The sequence below is a fragment of the Melopsittacus undulatus genome, chromosome Z (genome assembly GCF_012275295.1).
Source record: "Melopsittacus undulatus isolate bMelUnd1 chromosome Z, bMelUnd1.mat.Z, whole genome shotgun sequence".
NCBI lineage: Eukaryota > Metazoa > Chordata > Aves > Psittaciformes > Psittaculidae > Melopsittacus > Melopsittacus undulatus.
Window position 1 is genome coordinate 68,748,488 of NC_047557.1, and position 22,695 is coordinate 68,771,182.

General features: G+C 38.5%; 1 protein-coding gene across 2 annotated transcripts in view; it reads left to right on the forward strand.

Moving 5' to 3' along the window:
- The window catches only part of FBXL17 (F-box and leucine rich repeat protein 17), a 284,908-nt gene that overhangs the window by 103,431 nt on the left and 158,782 nt on the right, over positions 1-22,695 (forward strand). Inside the window, exon 7 of one of the 2 annotated variants that reach the window (XM_034073124.1) lies at positions 1,385-1,606. The exons of the other annotated variant lie outside the window; for it this stretch is intronic. Coding sequence (XP_033929015.1) covers positions 1,385-1,388 — 4 coding nt within the window. The 3' untranslated portion in view covers positions 1,389-1,606. Of the gene's footprint in view, positions 1-1,384; positions 1,607-22,695 lie in introns of those variants that run through there. 2 annotated transcript variants of the gene reach the window in all.

The window sequence follows — 22,695 nt, forward strand, 5'->3', positions numbered from 1 at the left end:
AGTTTAGATTGTGTCTGTATAAAAGTAGATACTCATTTTACTACTTACTAAACAGGGCCGCAGTATGAGTCAAAGGATAAGTGAAAGTGTGAATTGTCAAGAAAAGAATCTTTTATTATGGTAATAGTGAAGGACACAAATGTTCATTGAGGACACAGTATTTGGGAGATTAGATGTTGAGTATTTCTTACATATTTGTCACTTTTCATTATTGTATATGATTTAAGACAATTTTTTTCATTCCAGCCTTCATGAATGTAAATGTAAAATGCTTTTTTGCTGTAATATCAGCGTGAAAAGGTGATTGAGAATCCCATACTTTTGCTTTCTAGTTAATATGTGTATAAAACGATAGTGGTGATGATTTGTCTAATTGCTGTATGTAGTTACAATTATAGAGAAAAGGTCAACCTAGTCATTGTCAATTAAACTAAGAAAGAAAACATGTTTATAGCCCTGAAGAACCATTATGTCAATTTTATGCTGCTCATCAGTTCATAACACATTTACTTTGATATATAAATCTTATCTTTCTTGGAATTACAGCAGACTTGCCCTATTACAGGCACTTGGTGCTGCTGAGTAAAGATAAACTTAAGTAATGTCTGTTAATTGCACATTCTTTCCTTGTCCCATGTTTCCAAGATTTGTGTACAGTAAAACCTGGGTAATTTAATGAGTAGAAATAGATGTGCCAGATTGCAGTTGCACCTTCTGTTTTCACATAGTTAAAACACTGTGGGTGACAGGACAAAATCTGGAGCTTGTAGCTGCTATAGTTGTTGGCATCAACTTCAACAAATGATAGGGGATACTTGTTAAAATTGCAAATGCTCTGGTTTAGGTACATTCTGTGCCCCTCGGGAAGCTTTAGTATCTCCTGTGGGTACTATTGTAGGGAACACTTTGTAAGGACTTTGTGTACTGTGGTTACTCTTAAGTGATAGGAGACAAGATAATGAGCAAGCATGAGAAAGTACAGCAACTGTGTGGATACAAATATTAAGTGAAACTCTTTGTGATTGGCTAGTAGTCACTTTACCTTTCTGGCCTGTATTCTAGTATGATAACATGACCATTTTTTGATGTGTTCCGTCTCTTTTTCACTTTGTTAATTGTTTGTGGGAAGACCTGTATCACCTAGAAGCATATTCAGGCATAATCAAGAATGCCACTTCAAGCAATGCTGTTTTCTGCACTTCTGCCTGTTACTTTCAGTGGCAATACCATCTCCATATTGGTTATGCTCGCTACTGCAGCCACCTCTGACTTAGTCAAGATCAGGTGTATATAGGTAGACAATATAAAATGAGTTTGCTGTGTTCTGCAGCTTTAGGGAGCAATTATGACTTTTTTTCTTTTTTTTTGTCTCTTGTTTTGCCAGATGAAGTTTATATCTACTCTCACAATCAACCTTCTGATCTTAGTGGTGCTGACTAACATTTTTGGATGTGGAAGAGCTTGGCGCAATCATAGGAATAATAGGAAATAGTCTTATGAGTTACAGTTTAATACAGAAACTATCATTGTCTGTGTTTTAGCTTCTTATAGTTAACGACAGTCTTCCTTACCTGCTGTCAGATTGTGTATGCAAAAATGATTCAATAATAAAACTCACAAAGACTTTCTGTGTTGTTACATGATTAGATTAGAGGTATACAGTATTTTGAAATTTAAAGAAATATATAATAAATTAGTCAATTTCTTTCTGCCCTTTGTGGTTGTAGGGAATTTTTTTTGAGTGTGTGTGTTTTTGTGTGGACACTATCTTTTGCACACAACTAAGGCAATATTGTGCAGTTAACTCTACGACCACAAACATCCAGTAATGTAGTACTCTCTAAAGGAGACCATACTAGAGAAAAACAACAGCTCTTGATTAAGAATAAATATGAAATATGTATGTAGTAAATTTAATTTAAAAATTAATTGTAAAAGTTACTGTTTCATCAAATCCATCTGAATGAGAGACTAGCATTCAGTAAAGTAAAGTAAATTCTATTTCAGTTCCTACTTTATTTAACAAGGTGGTGCTTGTAATGCAAATATAACCTTATATTGCATTGTTAGAAGGCCTGTTTTTTTTCCTGCTCAGACATTAGATCTTCCTTAAACTTTATATGAAATTTACATACTCTGAAAAGGTTACAGAGTTACAGTAAGTATCTAAATTATAATTTATTCGAACTGGTAATAAGGCTAGGCAAAGAGTATACTGCATAGGATTGTTAAATACTGAAATAATTGAGGTTATTTTGATATAGCACATATCAAAAAAGACAGCAGTATATTAACTGTGACACCTTTTTATTGTACTTTCTTTTCTTTCCCTACTTTTTTTATTTCACTCTTGATCATCTTCAGAATACACACACAAAACAGAGGTCAGTTATTAGCATAATTAAATATAAGTACATTCCTGACAACTGTATTAAATATGATTATATGTCCCAAAAAAGTGTTTTGCACTAAGAAATTGAGACCATTTTCTATCAAAAAAAAAAAGAAAAAAATTTCCAGGACTCTCAGTGTATGGTAACATCTTATCTGCAAATTTTGTTATTACTCAAATAATCAGCAAGGAATAAATTAAAGCAAAATGTTCAGAAATGGAAGAACACTAAAAGTTTTATAAAATTGGAAATAATTTTAAAGAGCAGCGGCAAAATGGATAGATTGTTAAGGGCAAGCTGACAGAAACAAGAACCAATTCAGTGAAAACAGAAAATATACCTATTAAAGACTGACAGTTACAATCATGGTTAAGGTTAGTATTGAAGTTGGTATTGGTTTTGTTTGTGAAGAGTTCTGTAGAGGAACATAAAATGATACAGCAAACTATGATTAAATATTTATACATTTGAAGTAATTTTTCCATGAAAATAACCCAAGATACATAAATGTGAAAACCAGATTGCTACACTGTCAGAACATGATGAAAAATAGAGGTTTACCTCCAGATAATGCAATTGTTAATCCACATTAATGGAAATACCCCAAGAGAAAAGCTGAGTCTTTCATCATACCTCAAAAAGAGAGATTTTGACTGTGTCATACCACAGATTGTTTTCTTATGTTGCCAGCACCTAATAGACCTGTATATGTCAAACTGGAATATTGAATCAAAATTAATAAAAAAGCACTCTAGAAAGTGACTTAACCTCTCAATTATGCCTTTAATGTAAAGACTTATTTTGTTGATGTATGATACGAACATAGGAGATACACTGCTGAAAGATGGATTGCCTTTGGGATACATTCTCTAGCAAAGTGATGGAGATATTCATGGAGATATTCAGAGCAGGAAAGGTGTCCAAAGTACCTAGAAGGCAAAACAGCAAATACTAGGGCACCATGTTTAGAAAGAAGGCTTAGAAAGGTAACAGGAAGCAGAGGCAAAGACAGCTGCTTATAGCTGGGCCAAGAAGAGCATGAACTTGTTTTTCTTTTATTCGGATGTATTTCAAATCAACACACATGACAGAGTGGCTGTGCAGCTGCTGTTTCTTGTGAAGCATTTGCCCATATGTCACCTGACTGACTGCAAGGCCTACCAGGCCCTCCGGGGTTCCTGGACAGTCCTACCTTGGTATTTTTTTTATTAGATCAGGCTTTGGAGTTATTTCAGGAGCCTACCATTTGTTGTGTTTTGAACAAACATTTTTGCCATGCAGTGCATTTTTATCAGTTTCTTTTCAGGGCTTGTGGGGAAATCCTCTTGAAAGGCCAAATCAGTGTTAGATGGAGCATGATCTTTTTCCATACTCTGCGTACCTCTGTGTGTAGCTCTTCTTTTTTTTTGGGGGGGGGAGGTTGTGTTTATTGTTTTTTTTTTAATTAAAAAAACTCACCATTTGATGAAATTGTGAATCTGATAGAGCTGGTATTAACAGGAGCTATGACTTAGGATTGCAGTTATTGTGGGTTGACATGAGAGTGGAGAGAAGGTCTCATACAACTAGAGTCTCCTGGTAATTTTCCAATAGAAAGAATAAACTGATAGTGTATGGGACTTACTATGTCTAGATATTTATATTAGTAGTAATACAAGTTGTAAGTAACGTTGCAGGTTTTGTTTGTCCCAGTCATTTTATGTCTGTGTTATCGTTTGGTTATGGAGTCAAACATTCTGGCAGATAAATCTTTGTACTTTCAGTAGAAAGTTGTAGAACAACAGGTGGCAAAGAGAATAATTGTGCAGGGTTTGGAGGCACTGTGACCCTTGCACTTCTGCATCGTATAAAAAAATGGGATAATGTGGAAGCTGTTGTGAATTGATTATTATTTCATAACCTTTGAAAGGTTTTTGGATATTTGTTGTTTGTGGAGTTTAATCAACCTTGTAAAATAATTTTCCATTACTTAAGAATGTTTTCAAGAATTTCTGGATACCTGCAATATCTGTCTTGAGCTCTTGGTACAGAGAGCAGGAAACTGGTTTTTGGGGAAGGATCGATGGATTGAGACACTGAAATTGACAAGCTGAAAAAGTCTTGTATATGATATTCAGTAGTTCAGGTTCTACTCACACTTTGTGCTGTTATTTGTTAAATAATTCATGCTCAAAAGTTATGAAAGAGTAGTTAATTTTTGAAGTTTTAAATTTGTTTCACACTAAATAACAAGTACCTGAGGAGTAGACATTTGATTTTTACATCATCCTGTATTGCAGGAAGAGGCAGCTTTATACTTCAGAAAAAGAAGAAAACCTCATGCATTTTTGGCATAATAGGTTGGTTAAAAAAGAAAATTAAGATATGCTGAGACATTTTGGGAAACTGTAAGGTCCTGTGAATATGCTATCAGAATAGAGTACTATTAAAGACTTTACTGTTGCTGTCTTTTTTTAGCTTACCTTATTTAAACTTTCAATTACTCCATTTTTTCCTTCATTAAATAAGAGGGGGGAATGACCTTTTTAAGGACTAATATTTAAAAGATCACAACTATTTATTTTCCATCTACAAAGCACAGCTGAAGTGGAGGCAGATCATTCATTGTGTGAATTTGGAATTGAATGTAAGAAAAGCAGAAATGGCTATATTTCAATATCTAATAATTTGACTATCTGTCTTAAGATTTAAGAGTCTGATACTATACATCAGATTTGCAGTGTTTATAGCTCTGCAGGATTTTTTTCATATATTGAAAAAAAGATTAAATTAAGCAGAGTGTACAGTTATTTATAAAGACAGCATTTTATTGTTTAGAGATATACTGTATTAATTTTTCATTTGTGCTGTGCTTCCCAAAAAAAATTAATAAGAATCTATTAAATACTTGCAGAAAGAGATCAGAATGCATCACTTGCTGCTGTAGTATTGAGAATTCTCTGGTATTTAACAGAAGCTGAGATTTGTAGTTGTAGTATTCCCTTGCAAAGGAACATAACACTTGATTGCTTGGCAAGTTGTTTCTTTCTTCTTCCTGGGTAGTCCTGACATATTTATTTCTTTCTCAAGCAACAGAATAAGGACTATGAAATATTTATTTATTCATAAATTTGAATACTAGTCTAGCTCATATTTATAAATCCAATTTTTATATCCTTCAGAATGAAGTTCATATAATCTTATTTTAGAGTCTTATTTTTTCTATGCATTTTGCTTTCCTAATTTGAGCAGAGGGTGGTATCACATACTGAAAGAGATTGTTATGAAATCAACAGTCATTCATTATTTGTGTATATATATTCTAGGTGTATATAAAGTTACAGCTGGTAAAATCTGTGAGTGATGCAAGAAGAAAAGAAGTAGTGAATAACAGTGATGCTGTCATGGGTTCAGCAGTAGCTCATGCTCTGCCAGGGAGGAGGGAGAGATAGGGCGCCTAGTCTGGGCTAGTCGGGGAGGTATTCCATACCACAGCATGTCCTGCTCGGGGAGGAGACTGGAAAGTGGTTGGAAGGGAAGGGGTTAACACTCTTCCAGGCTGGGCTCGTTTCGGCGGGTAGTATCGTATTCTCTCTCCCTGTTTATTTCCTCTAACAGTGATTTGTTAGTGGTAGCAGTAGTGATTGTGTTATACCTAAGTTGCTGGACTGATTTTACCTCAATCCGTGGGAGTTGTATTCCTCCGGCTCTCCTCCCCATCCCTCCGGGAGAGGGAAGGTGGCGGGGGGTGGGGGGGAAACAAAGGAGTGTGTGGTACTGTGGGAGACTGAGGTGGGGTTTTAAACCACGACAGTTTTTGGCGCTCAAAGTGGGGCTCGAACCCACGAGATAACAACAAATCTGACAGGACTTATAGTCATTTGTCACAATGCTGATTTATTGGCTCTCACAGTTTTTTCTCTTGATCTCATGGTTTCAGGATTTTACCAATTACTTTTCATATATGTTAGCTGTGTTCGTGTTTATCAATCATGGGATTTGGGCTAAGGTTCTGGTCTCATTGTACTTTATGTTACTGACTTGTAATACAATAGAAGCATTGATCATGAAACTGATCTGGTTTATGCTCCCGGTATGGTCACCAACTTTATATTTTGGGAGGTATATAATAGAAGTGCTTAGCAATTTCACATCTTTTTTCTCCTTCTCTGATGGTCAACCTGTGAAGGAGATGTTCTTCTGTCCTCCCAGTGTTCTCTCCAGATGGTTTACAACATCATTTGAGAGTTTTGAAGTTTTTGAATGGCCTTTTAATACTGTTGAGACTTGTATGCTGATTGCAATGGGGATCACCATAGTAGCACACATACAGAGTGTGTTTTGCCCACAGTTATTTCATCTGATTTCAAGAGTTAAGCGGAGTCAGGTCTGGTCCTGTATTGGGGTTAAACGACGACATAGGAGGACCAGGAGATTTTCCCAGCGGCTGGACAGCCGTGAGTGGCAGGGTGTGTGGGATAGTATGGGCAAGCACCTAGGTCAGTGGGCCCCTCCAGTACTTTGGAATTTTACTTCTGAACAAGTGCAAAATCTGGAAGAATTAGTAAAACACCTGAATGAGGTGTGTTGTCGTCCTGGCCATACCAGAGATGGACAAAATACGGCAACATGCTGGGGCTTGGCCTATGCCTATAGGGCCTTGTTCGACACTATCCAACACCTTCAAAAGGGAAAAAATGTCCCTGGATCTGAGAGCAACACAGAAGTCAGTGCAGCTGTTCCAACTCCAAGTACAGCAGCTACACCATCCCCAGTGGCAAGTACAGTTGCTACCCAAACTTCAGCTGTGACAGACAGTGCCGCTACCCCAGCAACAAGTACAGCAGCTACTCAACCCTGGACTGCGACAGACAGTGCAGCTACCCCATAGTATTTACTGGACTGTGTGGATCAAATGGCCTGGCACATCAGTTCCACAGAAGTGTAAGGCTCTAGTTGATACCGGTGCACAGTGTACCCTGATGCCATCGAACTGTCAAGGGGTGGAACCTATCTATATTTCTGGAGTGACAGGAGGGTCCCAAGAGTTGACTGTACTAGAGGCTGAAATTAGCCTGACTGGGAAGAAATGGCAGAATCACCCCATTGTGACTGGTCCAGAGGCTCCATGCATCCTCGGCATGGACTACCTCAGGAGACGGTACTACAAAGACCCTAAAGGGTACCGGTGGGCTTTTGGTATTGCTGCTTTGGAGACTGAGGAAAGTGAGCAGCTGTCCACCTTGCCTGGTCTCTCAGAGGATCCTTCTGTTGTGGGGTTGCTGAAAGTCGAAGAACAACAAGTGCCAATTGCGACCACAACAGTGCACCGGCGGCAATATCGCACCAATCAAGACTCCCTGATTCCCATCGATAATCTGATCCGTAGACTGGAGAGGCAGGGAGTGATCAGCAGGACCCGCTCACCTTTTAATAGCCCCATATGGCCAGTGCGAAAGTCTAATGGAGAGTGGAGACTAACAGTAGACTATCGTGGCCTGAATGAAGTCACACCACCATTGAGTGCTGCCGTGCCAGATATATTAGAGCTGCAGTATGAATTAGAGTCAAAGGCAGCCAAGTGGTATGCTACGATTGATATTGCCAATGCATTTTTCTCAATTCCTTTGTCAGCAGAGTGCAGGCCACAGTTCGCTTTTACGTGGAGGGGTGTCCAGTTCACTTGGAACCGACTGCCCCATGGGTGGAAACACAGCCCCACCATCTGCCACGGACTGATCCAGACTGCACTTGAACAGGGGCAAGCTCCAGAACACTTGCAATACATCGATGACATTATTGTGTGGGGTGATACAGCAGAAGAAGTTTTTGAGAAAGGGAGGGAAATAAACCAAACCCTGCTGAAAGCTGGTTTTGCCATAAAACGGAGTAAAGTCAAGGGACCTGCACGGGAAATTCAATTTTTGGGAATAAAATGGCAAGATGGACGTAGACATATCCCTACAGAAGTAATCAATAAGATAACAGCAATGTCTCCACCAACTGATAAGAAAGAAACACAAGCTTTCTTGGGTGCTGTGGGGTTCTGGAGAATGCACATTCCAAATTAGAGTTCAATCGTAAGTCCTCTCTATCATGTGACCCGAAAAAGAATGATTTCAAATGGGGTCCTGAGCAACAACAAGCCTTCGAGCAAATTAAACGCGAGATAGTTCAGGCAGTGGCCATTGGACCAGTCCGGACCGGTCCAAATGTGAAAAATGTACTGTACACTGCAGCTGGGGAGAATGGAAGCAGAGCAGCAATGGAAGCAGAGCAACTGGCAACACAGAGGTAAACCCATCTGGGCTGCTGCATTATGGCAAGATATCGCTGCCTGGGTGCAGAAGCTGGTGGTGAGGGTATGCCATGTAGATGCCCACATACCTAAGAGTCGGGCCACTGAGGAACACCACAATAACCAACAAGTGGATAAAGCTGCTAAGATTGAAGTAGCTCAGCTGGACTTAGATTGGCAACATAAAGGCGAATTATTTTTGGCCCGGTGGGCTCATGACACTTCAGGCCATCAGGGCAGAGGCGCAACGTACAAATGGGCTCGTGATCGAGGGGTGGACTTAACAATAGACACTATCGCCCAGGTTATTCATGAGTGTGAGACATGTGCTGCAATTAAACAAGCTGAACGGTTAAAACCTCTTTGGTATGGAGGACGATGGCTGAAGTATAAATATGGGGAGGCCTGGCAAATTGACTATATCACACTCCCACCAACCTGCCAAGGCAAGCGCTATGTGCTTACCATGGTGGAAACAACCACAGGATGGCTGGAAACATATGCTGTGCCCCACATCACTGCCCGGAATACTATCCTGGGCCTTGAGAACCAGATTTTGTGGTGACATGGCACCCCAGAGAGAATTGAGTCAGACAATGGGACTCATTTCCGGAACAACCTTATAGGCACTTGGGCCAAAGAACATGGCATTGAGTGGGTATATCACATCCCTTACCATGCACCAGCCTCTGGGAAAATTGAACGGTACGATGGGCTGTTAAAAACTACACTGGGAGCAATGGGTGGGAGAACTTTCAAGCCTTGGGATACACATTTACCAAAGGCCACCTGGTTGGTCAACACCAGAGGATCTGCTAACAGGGCTGGCCCAGCCCAGTCAGAACTTTTACATATTGTAGAGGGGGACAAGGTTCCTGTAGTGCACATGAGGAATTTGCTAGGGAAGACAGTCTGGGTTACTCCTGTTGCAGGCCAAGGCAAACCCACTCGTGGGATTGCTTTTGCTCAAGGACCCGGATATACTTGGTGGGTAATGCAGGAAGATGGGGAAGTCCGATGTATACCTCAAGGGGATTTGATTTTAGGGGAAAACAGCCAATGAACTTAATTATACGTTGTTGCTTGTGGTGTAATATTTTTATAGTCCATCAACTAGATGTCTTCAGGTCACTAGCGACTGACCCTGACTTCCCTCTAACCATTGTCCCAACAGAGAATGAACTTTGATAGAACCAGATGAGTTCTGCAGTAAAGGAATAACCAACATCAGCAGGCAACAATCCAGCACTGCACACAGACCCTCCTGCTACAAAAGACTATTACAAACCTAACATCATGGACCAAATGGACTCAATAGCATTATAGGGATTGGTCCATATATTAAGAAATGATTTCTTTCTCTCTGTCTGGGTGTATGCAGATGTATATATATATATACATATATATATATATATATATGATAGTATATTGAAAATGTGGGATCTGAGCGTGACGTGAATGGTACGGAATAAGGGGTGGATAATGTCATGGGTTCAGCAGTAGCTCCTGCTCTGCCAGGGAGGAAGGAGAGATAGGGTGCCTGGTCTGTGCTTGTCGGGGAGTTATTCCATACCACAGCATGTCCTGCTCGGGGAGGAGACTGGAAACTGGTCGGAAGGGAAGGGGTTAACACTCTTCCGGGCTGGGTTCGTTTCGGCGGGTAGTATCGTATTCTCTCTCCTTGTTTATTTCCTCTAACATTGATTTGTTAGTGGTAGCAGTACTGATTGTGTTATACCTAAGTTGCTGGACTGATTTTACCTCAATCCGTGGGAGTTGTATTCTTCTGGCTCTCCTCCCCATCCTTCCGGGAGTGGGAAGGTGGGGGGGGTGGGGGGAAACAAAGGAGTGTATGGACTTGTTTATACCACGAGAGATGCCAAGCCATCTAGATTATTTTAGTAAACTATGGCCTTGCTGAGAAAAGTGCGTTTCAGTATAGCCATGCACAAAATTGTATATATAGGAAGAAGGAATGCAGAATACACCTACACAATGGGGAAAGAGTTACACCTTTGAGAGCAGTGATTCTGAAATAGATTTAAGGACTATGAAGAGGAAAGTGCACTCAAACTATTATCTAAATGTGACAACACCATCTGTTGAATGGGGCTAGTGTGAGTTAGCTTATTTCATCTTTGCATATACCTTTAAAAAGAATAATATCACACTGTGACAAACAGTTCCTATATTAATATTTTTTAAAATAAAGAATATGGTTTTCTACCATTTCAGAAAGATTCAAAGGCAATTGACTTGCAAAACAGGTGCAGAAGTTCTTTAAGATAACAGTGAAATTATTAAATCTGTAAGTAGGAATGAAAGAACTTGTATTTTGAAATAGACATATAAATCTGAAATGGCATAATTTAAAAATAATAATTGCATCTTAGAATTAATTACAAATGAAAGTGAGTTCTGCAATTTTATTTTTTTTTTATTTTTCAAGTTTTAACTGACATGTCTTAAAATTCCCATAAACCACTGGCTTACTGTTATATAATGTAATTAGAAGAGGATCAGAGAGCTTAGACCTCAGGAGGTCTCTACTCTGGGCCCCTTCTTACAGTAGGATCAGCTGTGAGACAAGACCAGGACAGGCACATGTCAAAGTCTCTGAGATTGTTGTCTGCAAACCTGTCTGGGCAAACTGTGCCACTGCTTGCTCTGGTGGGGGAAAAGTCTGAAGTTTCAACCTACAAAGTTTCAGCTTACAGAGTTTTTTCTTTTTTTCCCAGTATGCATCTATATCAACAACCTCGCTCTGTCCTTTTGATGATCCTCTAGGTACCGGAAAACTGCTTTATGTTCCCCTAAAACCATCTCTCCAGGCTGAAAATGCCCCTCTGCCTCTTCTCACAGGGCCTATGCTCCATCCCCAGACCATTATGGAGAGATACTGCTGGCCTTCTTTGCTGCCAGAGTTCACTGCTTGCTCATGTTCAGTTTGCTGTCTTCCAAGATCCTTAGTCCTTTCCTACAGGCCCACTTTCCATCCAGTCAGTCCACAGTCTGTACCATTGCAAAGGGTCCTTCCCCATGGGAACAAGTGTGGATCGCAGAATTATAGAATGGTTTGAAAGGGACCTTAGAGATATCTAGTTCCAACCCCCAAAAGATGAAGATAGCTAATAAACTCAAATTGATTTATTGCAGTTATTTCATTGTTATAAACTCTGGTGATGTTTGATGGGAAGTAGGAACTGTTTTGTAGGATCCTTGTGTGACATAAATACTTTAGGATTACTTGCCATTTAGGTAGCTGTACAAATTTCTTATGGCTAACCTGTAATATACTGTACAAAACTCTTCTCTTTTTTTTTTGTAAATCCAGATTAGTTTCTACTAATTTTCTGGCTTTTTTTTAAATGTAACATTAAAAATTTAATTTTAGTATAACATTAAATTAACATTTAATTTTAATGCAACATTTAAAAAAAGCTAGAAAAGTTGTAGAGATCTCTTCTAGGATGGCCTACAATAGATTTTGCAACTTCCCTAGGACTGTTGTATGCCAAATTGTTTTGTTTCTCTTCGCATGCTTTCTGTCTTCCATGTAAGTGAAAGCATGGCTGCAGTGGGTATGACATAGCCTACAGTAACCTTTACAGAAAGTCTCATATGTTTTAGGCAGTGATTAGCCTCATAAATTCTGGTTCACAGTACATCTGTGTAATTATTGTTAAATCCTTAGGATATGAGCAGGACATTGAGTAGGCCATGTTTTCTTCTTTACCTATTTTCTGCTGCTTCGGAAAAAAAAATGGAATTTAAAAGCTGTAAAAAGCTTTTAAGAGATTCCAGATTGAGCCAGGCATAACAGCATAAACACTTCATGTTTTATTGAAGAGCCTTCTTGAATGGTTTGTAATGTCCCATGGCTGCAACAGCTTAAATATGAGCTTCTTCTTGTTTTTACTGCATATAATCATGATTCTGTTCCATGTCCTATGGAAGCTACATCTTTTCATCAGAGCCTTGTGTTTAACTTGTTCAGATTGAAGGTTTTTTGCATAAAAAAAGAAAGATGTTCAGAAAAGAAATCAAGTAACAAGGAATTTGGAGAGCATACTTGAAGATACACAACATTAAACTACAAGGTCTAAGTGCTTACAGTAGGGTCTATGGATTTATATCTTCTCCTAAATAAACAAAAAAGTACATTGTGCTTATTGGAATACTTGGAAGGTGTTGGCAAAACACTGAGGCTGATGAGAAAGTAAATTAAGTTTAAAATATTTCTTAAAGAAATGGTAAGAAACTTGTTCAGTTTGCAGCTCAAGGTGACTCTTAGTCCCAGGGTCGTGTATTCAAGCCTCACGCTGGGCACACCAAGGTTGACTTAAGAAGGAGAAAAATGACTGTTAGAGCTGAACCCAGGACATATGTTTATTTAGACAAGATGGGTATAATACCAGTAATTTTTACTTTTTACAGAAAGCGGCTGATAATATTAGACTTATAAACTTTATTGATGTTGTGTGAAAACCTGCAACTTATGCACTTAATTTTAGAGAAACTCACCTATTTTTAAAATGAAGGACTATGAATATTGATGAAATTATGCTTGTAGGTGTAATTTACACAGATTTTATTAAAACCTTTAATGTTCTTTATTCTCTCTGTTGATAGAGATTAATATTATTCATATAGATGAAGAAATAGTTTTGCACTAGTCCCTCTTAATGCCAGTTTCCTGGAAAATGTTGTGTGGATCATCTATGTATGCACCACCCATATTAAAAATAACTAATACTGTCTTCGGAACTTTAAAACAGCATTTTACTTTGATACTGGAAGTTAATTACTTCCTCTTCCCCCACCTTTTTATTGTATTCATTTTCTGTTCTCCTTTATATTTGGAAATTAATATACATATAAATTACTTAGGGCTACAGTTGCCTGAGTCTGGTTTTGGTCTTCCAGCAAACTGGATTTAGCCTTTAAGTGTAATTGCAGTTGCATAATAGCTAAAATAAACCAACAGCAACCAAGCCCCAAGACAAAACAAAATACACAGAAGTGGAGAACTGTACAACATTTATACTGTTAGCTTTCTGTGAATATGTTATATCCTCTGATGCAAATGTACATACTGCAGTGTTCAGATGTAGTATCAGAGTGTTAAAAAGGGACTGGTAAAATATCTAGGAAGGAATTAAATATTTAATAAATTACTACATAGCTGTTATTTATCATTCTGTAGCAGTCAGTGCTTAAATCATTGGAATCTGCAAGTTTGCTATGTACATAATGATATTTCCTTGAAGTACAAAGGAGAAATGTCTCATTCTTGCAATGCTCAGTGGATTGTTAGGCAAACATATTTTGTTTTGGGTGCCAAGAACTGGCAATGTGATTGTGTGCTCCTTGATTGGGCAGGAATGGTATCTTAAAATTAACATGCTAGCAGCAGTCATCTGTTCATGCCCTCTGCATACATTAAATGAAACTCAATCTTTTGAACACAGAAGCTGAGGAGAGAGCTTAATCCCAAATCCTGACAGTGGTGGCAATTAACTAAATCTGAGCAGAAGGAGAATACTCACCTGATAGTTCTTTGGAAAGCAGGGCAGGAAGCTGCTTTCTGCTGTTGGGCTACTGGAATACAGGTGCCATGTATTTCTAAGAGGAGTATTTAGTCCACCACATTAAAAAATCAATACTAAAGTTACATTTTGTTTAGGGATTTCCAGCAATGCCAGGAGAAGAGGTTGCTGGTTATTGTTATCGTCAGAACGCTCTGCATATGTAACTTTTATGGTCCCATTAGGTAACACCATGGATAATCACTATATGGGGTGCATATAAATAACAGCAGTGGTTTAACATTGCATGGATTGTATATAAATAAGAGCAGAGTCGTGGTTTAACCTCAGCCAGCAGCAAAGCACCACAGAGCCACTCAGACACTAGCCCCAACAGAAGGAGGAAGAGAATCAGAAGAGTAAAAGTGAGAAAACTCATGGGTTGAGGTAAAGACAGATAGAGCTAAGTAAAGCAAAAGGCACAAGCACAAGAAAAGCAAAACAAGGAATTCATCACTTCCCATAGGCAGGTGTTCAGCCATCTCCAGGAGAGCAGGGCTCCATTGTATGTAATGGTGACTTGGGAAGACAAGCACCATCACTGAACATCCCCACCTTTCTCCTTCTTTCCCCAGCTTTACATGTTGAGCATGAGATCATACAGTTTGGGATATCCTTTGGTCAGTTGGGGTCAGCTGTCCTGGCTGTGTACCCCCCAACTCCTTGTGCGCCCCCAGCACACTCATGGGTGGGGTGAGGAGCAGAGAAAAGGCCCTTGGCTCTGTGTAATCACTGTTCAGCAGTAACAAACATATCTGTTATAAATACTGTTTTCAATGCAAGTCCATAATACAGCCCCAGACCAGCTACAATGAAGAAAATTAACTCTATCCCAGCCAAAACCTGCGCAGGTGGAGGTCACTGGTTTCATGAAAAGGTGTGAGCCAAGAGCTTTATGGGTGTTGGAAGACTATCACTACAAGGATGAATATTTTATTAGGGTATTCGAACAAAATAATACAAAATATGCCTGATAGAAGTTTAGAGCTCCCTCATCTGAAGTAACTCATAATCTGTTTTTTCTGCTTCTTTGTATATGACTCTTAAATCACAGAACTAATTAAAAATAAGGACATAAATAATCCTGTGCTTCTTTTGATTGCTGAAATCTTGCTAATCTCATTTGGATATATTCTAGTCATTAACTTGAACATATGCTGAAATACTTTGTTTGATTGACTCTTAAATTTGGAGAGTGGAGCAAAGGGTAATAATCTTTTTGCTGTACAGTATTTCACCTTTCAAAAACTGGATTTGAATGAAACTTCTATTGTAAGGAATATGTAAAAATCAACTTTTATTTCATTGTTGAACTGATTTCATTAAGAGAATTGCAGATGTTAGTTCAAGCACTTCAGAAACTTTTTTCCAGGATAGAAGTGCTTGACAGTAACAAGCAACTGGTTGTGGAATGCCTGTACTAGCACTTATGGTAGCTAAATTTATAATGCTTCTGAGCCCATTAAAACCCAGTCAAGTATATTGAATTGCTATCTGTGGCGACAAAGAAAGTCAGATGCATGTTGGTTCTATAAGGGCCAGACATATGGTTGGAGCTGGGACCTTCAAAGAGAAGAAAATTATACTTTGCCCTCATCTGAATCTTCAAGTTTCATTCTACAGAAAGTATCCTTTTGTTTTGTTTTGGGGTGGGGGTGTTTTGTTTTGTTTGTTTTTTTTTTTTTTTTATTACATTTTCCCTGCATGGTACTGTGTGTTCATATAGTAAGTCTACATACCTTTCGCTGTCATAATGTTAGGTTTTTAATTCATTAAACCACAACAAACTAAGAAGAAACTACAGGTACAAAACTTTTCTTCGTTCTTATTTTCAAGTTTCCTCATATTCAGACATGAGAAGGCAGGGGTGCAGAAGGAGGAAGGTCTGTCTAGAGGCATTCTTAACTTTAGTCTGTGCTGAATCTTTTGACTTAGCTTAAAATATATAATTAAGGATGCAGAGGGTTCTCACACACCCGTACTTTTATCTGTGAGAAAGTATTTGCAGGGAAAAATCTGTAAACAAAAAATGGACACCTGCTAGATGGATTGCTAGATATACATGGCCTGAAACCTCTGCACATTAGTTATGTGTTTCAACATTTCAGTCCCTCACAGTTATCTCCAAAACCTGTAAAGAACTAGAGGAACTGTTTGCAGTTATTTTGTTTGTGCTCAAGAAACCTGTGCTTTTTATTCAGTGTTTTAAAATATAAAACAATGATAGGGCAGTGCTGCTGAGTATATGTGCTCTGACTTGATCTCTTTTCTGTTCTGCAAGTCAGCTCTGCAGAGAGGCTCTTTGTGGACTGGCAGCAGCATAGGGAGCTCAGAGTAGTGAAACCTCTTTTTCTCATACCTCTTTTGAAGGAGTAAGGTAGGAAAGATGGGTCTTGGTGGCAGCCTGTTTTGAGATCCATGTGAGAAACCAGAAATCAGACATGATTTCAGTGAGAATTGAATGAATCTGTTCTGGAGTTTCTCAGAAAAGCCAGACAAAAATACTATATTTAGTGCTAGTATTCTGGTATTCTAGTTGGGTGGTGCTAGTAGCACTGCTACGCCTAATATCCTATATTTTGTGTCTGTATCTCTTTGTTCTCTTAATGATTCCCATGGAAAAAGTTATGGTAGAAATAGCTTAACTTTTCTTGCTTTATGATGTTGTAGGGTCTGATAAATACCTGGTTTCACAATTCCATGTATGAAAATGTCCTGGGTTCAGGAGTAGCAGTCATTTTTTTCTCCTTCTTGGTAGCTGGTGCAGTGCTGTGTTTTGACTTTCAGTCTGGGAATGGTGTTGATAGTACTTACGTTTGTAGTTATTGCTCAAATGTTTACTCTGATCAAGGATTTTGTGCCAGAAAAGGAGGGGAGGCCGGGAGGAAGCAGAGACAGGACACCCAATCCAAACTAGCCAAAGAGGTATTCCATACTACAGCACGTCATGCCCAGAGAGGCAACTGGGAGTTGACCGGAAGGGCTCGGGCTTGCTCTCTTCCGGGTCGGGCTCATTTCGGCAGGTGATATCATATTCTCTCCCCTTCTTTATTTCCTCTATCATTGTTTTTATTGGTGGTAGCGGTAGTGATTTGTGTTATACCTTAGTTACTGGACTGCTCTTGTTGCAACCCGTGGGAGTTGCACTCCTTCGGTTCTCCTCCCCATCTCTCTGGGAGCAGGGAGGGTGGGGTGCGGGTAGTGAGAGGGAGTCTGTGGTTGGGTTTTAAACCACGACAGAAAATAAATAATTTTCTGCCTATCAGCTCAAAGCTGAATTTTGTCCTCTCTTCCCTGTCACGAGTACATTAACAACTTAACAAGGAAAAGAGATAATGAGAGACAGAGGAGGACTGTAAACCCTGCTGCATAATTAGATTGTAAATCTTCTGAGGCAGAATGATATGGGGATGTAGCACAGGAACAAAACAGGTTAATCCCTGATGTTACCAGAATCACCATATTAACCTGCTGTCTCCAGAAAGCACTATAAAGGTCTAATAAATATTTTGCATCAGTCTCTCTCCCAACATGTTTTATTCTACTATTCATAGAATCATAGAATAGTTAGGGTTGGAAAGGACCTTAAGATCATCTAGTTCCAACCCCCCTGACGTGGGCAGGGACACCTCACACTAAACCATATCACCCAAGGCTTCATCCAACCTAGTCTTGAACACTGCCACAGACGGAGCATTCACTACCTCCATGGGCAACCCATTCCAGTACTTCACCACCCTAACAGGAAAGAATTTCTTCCTTATATCCAGCCTAAATCTCTGCTGTTTAAGTTTCAACCTGTTACCCCTTGTCCTATCACTACAGTCCCTAATGAGTAGTCCCTCCCCAGCATCCCTGTAGGCCCCCTTCAGATACTGGAAGGCTGCTATGAGGTCTCCACGCAGCCTTCTCTTCTCCAGGCTGAACAGCCCCAACTTTCTCAGCCTGTCTTTGTACAGGGAGGTGCTCGAGTCCCCTGATCATCCTCGTGGCCCTCCTCTGGACTTGTTCTAACAGTTCCATGTCCTTTTTATGTTGAGGACACCAGAACTGCACACAATACTCCAAGTGAGGTCTCATGAGAGCAGAGGGGCAGGATCACCTCCTTCAACCTGCTGGTCGCGCTTCTTTTGATGCAGCCCAGGATCCGGTTGGCTTTCTGGGCTGTGAGCACACACTGCTGGCTCATGTTCATTTTCTCATTGACTAACACCCCCAAGTCCTTCTCTGCAGAGCTGCCCTGAATTTCCTTTTTGCCCAACCTGTAGCTGTGCCTGGGATTGCTATTTTTGGAACTTGCTAATGTTGGTCTTTCATTTAAAAAGCGAATTGTGCTGTGAATTATGTAAATAAACACCAAGCATGCTGCAAAGAGCACAACTCCCCAAAAAGCGAAGAGATGATTGAAACAAAATACCTCTATCAAAGACCCTAGGAGAAAGGTTCTGCCAAGGAAGAATCCACTTGTTCTACAATATGTGAAATATATAGTTTGCTTTGTATTTTCATTGCATGTGTTATACCTGGAATTCACCGGTCTTAATAAATTATTATTCTTCTAGTAGTCATTTATTTTCTCCCACAGTGGAGATCAAGACTGGTAGAAGTCAGAATGCGACCCATTAGTGCAACATATAAATGGCTGAACCATGCTTCTAAATGTTTTATAGAGCTGCCATATGCTTCATTATTTGTGTGTAACGCTTGACATGAAAAAGTCTGTGTACATGTACAACCACCACCACCATAAAAAAAAAAATTACACCTGAGGTGCTTCACCATATTCACAGTTTATTTGAAAGCAAGAGAATGAGAGATTTCTATGTAAGTAGGTAGTGCAGTTGTACCAGGTATTTTTACACTCACTTGAGAAATTGTGTGGTGCCTGTACCTTCCCAAAGCAATGACTGTGTCTCATGTTGCCAATGGATTAGCTGCAGACTATGAGCTTTCGTGTCTTCCTTGTTACAGTTTTTATTGACCTTAGGTATCTGGTGTCATGATTGCTTTTTTAATGCTTTTCCTGTTGTTGCTCATACCTCTTTTTTCTCCGCTTCAGAATGTAATAGTGTTTTCTTCTTGCTTGCACTTCTCTGAGTTTAATGCATGATGGTGGGCCTTAGGGTTTTGTTTTGTTGCATCATCCTCCAGAACCTTCTGATGTTTATATATTCCCTGACTAGATACTGTTTTGATCTGAAGACATTTGCTTGAGTAGTAATTTAAATAAACTTATCTAGATTGGTTAATATTCACATACTAAAATCAGGTTTTCATTTTAAAAGTTTTCTAGCTTCTTCCTTCTCCTTTTCATACATGCAATTTCCACACTAAGAATTCTTCCTTTGTGTGATGTTCTCCTTATTCTTCTCGGCAGCCCTATTCTTCAAAGTACCTCCTGTAACTTTTTACAATGAAAAACTAATACTGTTCTCTATTATCTGCTGAATTTATAGGTTTGTGTTTTGGTTTTTTTTTGTTCCCCTTTGTCCTCTCTGTCATCATTGATTTGATATGGCTCACTGTTTTGAAAATAAGATCGTCAGAGTATTTGATGTTGTGGATCTTCTAACCAGTGGTAGCTTATCTCAGTGCTAACTTGGTCAGTTGCATAGTGAGCCTGGGACAAGGTCAGGTTGTTTGCTTAGCATTTAGTTTTAGTTGAAGGTACAACTGAAACTCCTACTAGTCTCAATATGTAGTCACAGCCAGTATTTTAGGATATATTTATGTGTCCATGTTGAGACATTTGTTTGTGACTGCAGCCAAGTTGAATGCAAGAGGGAAATCATAGAATCATAGAATAGTTAGGATTGGAAAGGACGTCAAGATCAAATCATCCATGTGCATTGATGCTTGATTTCTTTAACCCTCTTGCACAAATCAAGCTATTTAAACAAGCATAACAGGCATTTCACTGCATTTGAGAGCTGGGGATTATTTCACAGATCTAATGCTTGCTATCTTAAAATCTTTAAATAAATTTGATTAAGGCTACCTTTTAACTTTGATTTTTTTTTTAAAAGCTTTGTGTGGAAGAAACAGTTTTGGCATCTTTGCTTTCCTTAAATAAATCCTTAAAGAGTTCAATACTAAATTTAAGAGAGTTAATGTCTTGCCATAGCAGTCGACATAAGCTTTTTATAATGCTTGTTTACATTGTCTGTATCATAGTTTAGACCCATACTTGCTTGCTTCCAAATGAAGGCTGTGTATTAGTTTAGACCCATACTTGCTTGCTTCCAAATGAAGGCTGTGTATTACTTAGAAAACCCATTTAAGTTGTGCTTTTTCAGGTCTGAATACCAGAATTTTGCTGTCAAGTGGCATTATTGCTAGTTTTAACAAAATACAGAATTCTTACTTTTAAACTAAACAAACTTGTGTAATCTTGACAAACAAAAGACAAATTATTGTGTTTGAAAGTCAAAAGTAAGAGTAATTGAAAAACAGTGCAACTGCAGGCTTATTAAATTGCTACAAAAATTCTATTCTTTTGCTTATGTGCTAAATTGTAGTGTAGAGCAGAAGGTATTGTCTTCCCTGGTAGTAAAAAATGGACTACTGAAAAGAAACCTTGGTCAAAACTGGGGAGGATCATTAGATTAAATAGATCATAGCACCTCTATTAATGCAGCATTTCTGTTGGCACAGGTGACTAAAAATACTAATTGTAATATCTAAGGAAAATCAGATACTCTTGATTTTTCTTTCTACAGTCTGACAATGCTAAAGTAACTCCAAAGTGTATGTGTATATATATATATGTGTATGTGTGTATATATATATATAAGTTTCTATGATGCTGGGTTGTAAATAGTTGCTGGGTTATGCATATATGGAAAGCAGAAGGCTTGAATATCTGGTTTTAACTACCAGCTCTCAAAGTTCTTCCAATTCATGGGTTTTCCAGCACCAGATGGCAACATCTCTGTGGGACTCCACTGAAAACTGAGGAACTTGGCATGGATTGTAGAGATGGACTGTAGATCCTTGTCTAAGTGAATCCTAACTGTTTGCAAATTTAGTTCACAGTTAAGATATTTGTTACACAGCAATCATTACATGTGGTAAATGTCATGTAATGGTAAAGTAAGTCCTTCATTTATATTTCATTGAATCAGTAAATGAACATTTCCAAAAAAGCTTGGAGTTTTATAATAAAGATCTCATTCATCCAAAAAAACTTTCCAGATGAACTGATCCTATCTTGTTAAATAGCCAATAGGATTTTTTAAGTCATTAATTAAATCAATTCATTTAAATTAATAATAATAATATAATAATGATAGTATTTAAATTATATTAATTAAACATGGATGCAACATTTATTATTGTGATAGTTGTTCTGGCACTATCTGGCCAGGTTGAACAGGGCTTTGAGCAACTTTGTCTAGTAGAAGGTATCCCTACCTATGGCAAGGGGTTGGAATCAGATGCTCTTTAAGGACCCTTCCAAAACCAAGGGACAGTTTTATGATGCTATGATTATTTGATTTTGCACTTTGTGAAATAATCTCGGTATGTTTTCTCCCTTAAATACATAATTTTAAAAAGGGGGTTCTGAATGTCTGACTTCATATTCTGAAGCTCATGGTTAGAGTCATGATCAGCTGTGTACTGAAATGTCTCCTTGTTTATTCTTTTAACAAGTGATGTAAGAATTTGACATCTTAATATATTTTAAACATGCATTGGAATAAAATGGTTCTGTGGAATGTCTCATGATATTTCACCTGTGCTTTGTACTCTTACTGTGTTTCAAATTTTATTAGTGAGAAAACCACCAGAAGATTTTTTTTTTTATATTAGAAAACTAGATATTTCAAGGCAAATTATGATAAGGTGGCTGGCTAAAATCAGTGTGATGTTAACCTTTTCAATTCTCTATTTATCTTACAATCCTCTTGATTCAATAAGAAAGCAGTAACCAAACTGGTTTGTCTGCAAGTGCTCAGCTCTTTACATCTGCAGTTAGGAGATAGAAGGTGTCTCCAATACTAACCAGGTGAAACTATTCTGTCATCACGTACATCAGAGCTCTTGTAATGCTAACTAAATCTGTGGCTGATAGGTATGCATTTGGGCAGCATCTAAAGGAATTTGTGGATTCTTAACCTGATTATATCATCGTCCACTTTTGGATGTCACGACTTTTTGCCATATTATTTGCACGGTAAAAAAAAATACTACCTTGATTCTCCGTAGTTATTTCATGGGACAAAAAGAAAATTTTTCTATAAAAAGACAGAAATTTAACATAATGACAGTACAGTTTTGAATGTATCAGGCTTTGTTATCACTAACTAAACAAATATATGTGTTCTCTGAAGACATGGCAACAAGGTTTTATGCTCTTAACTACCTCTGATTTGAGACTGAGCTTGCTTTTTCTGTTCCAAACAATATTCTTGTCTAGTGACTGACCTATTTTACT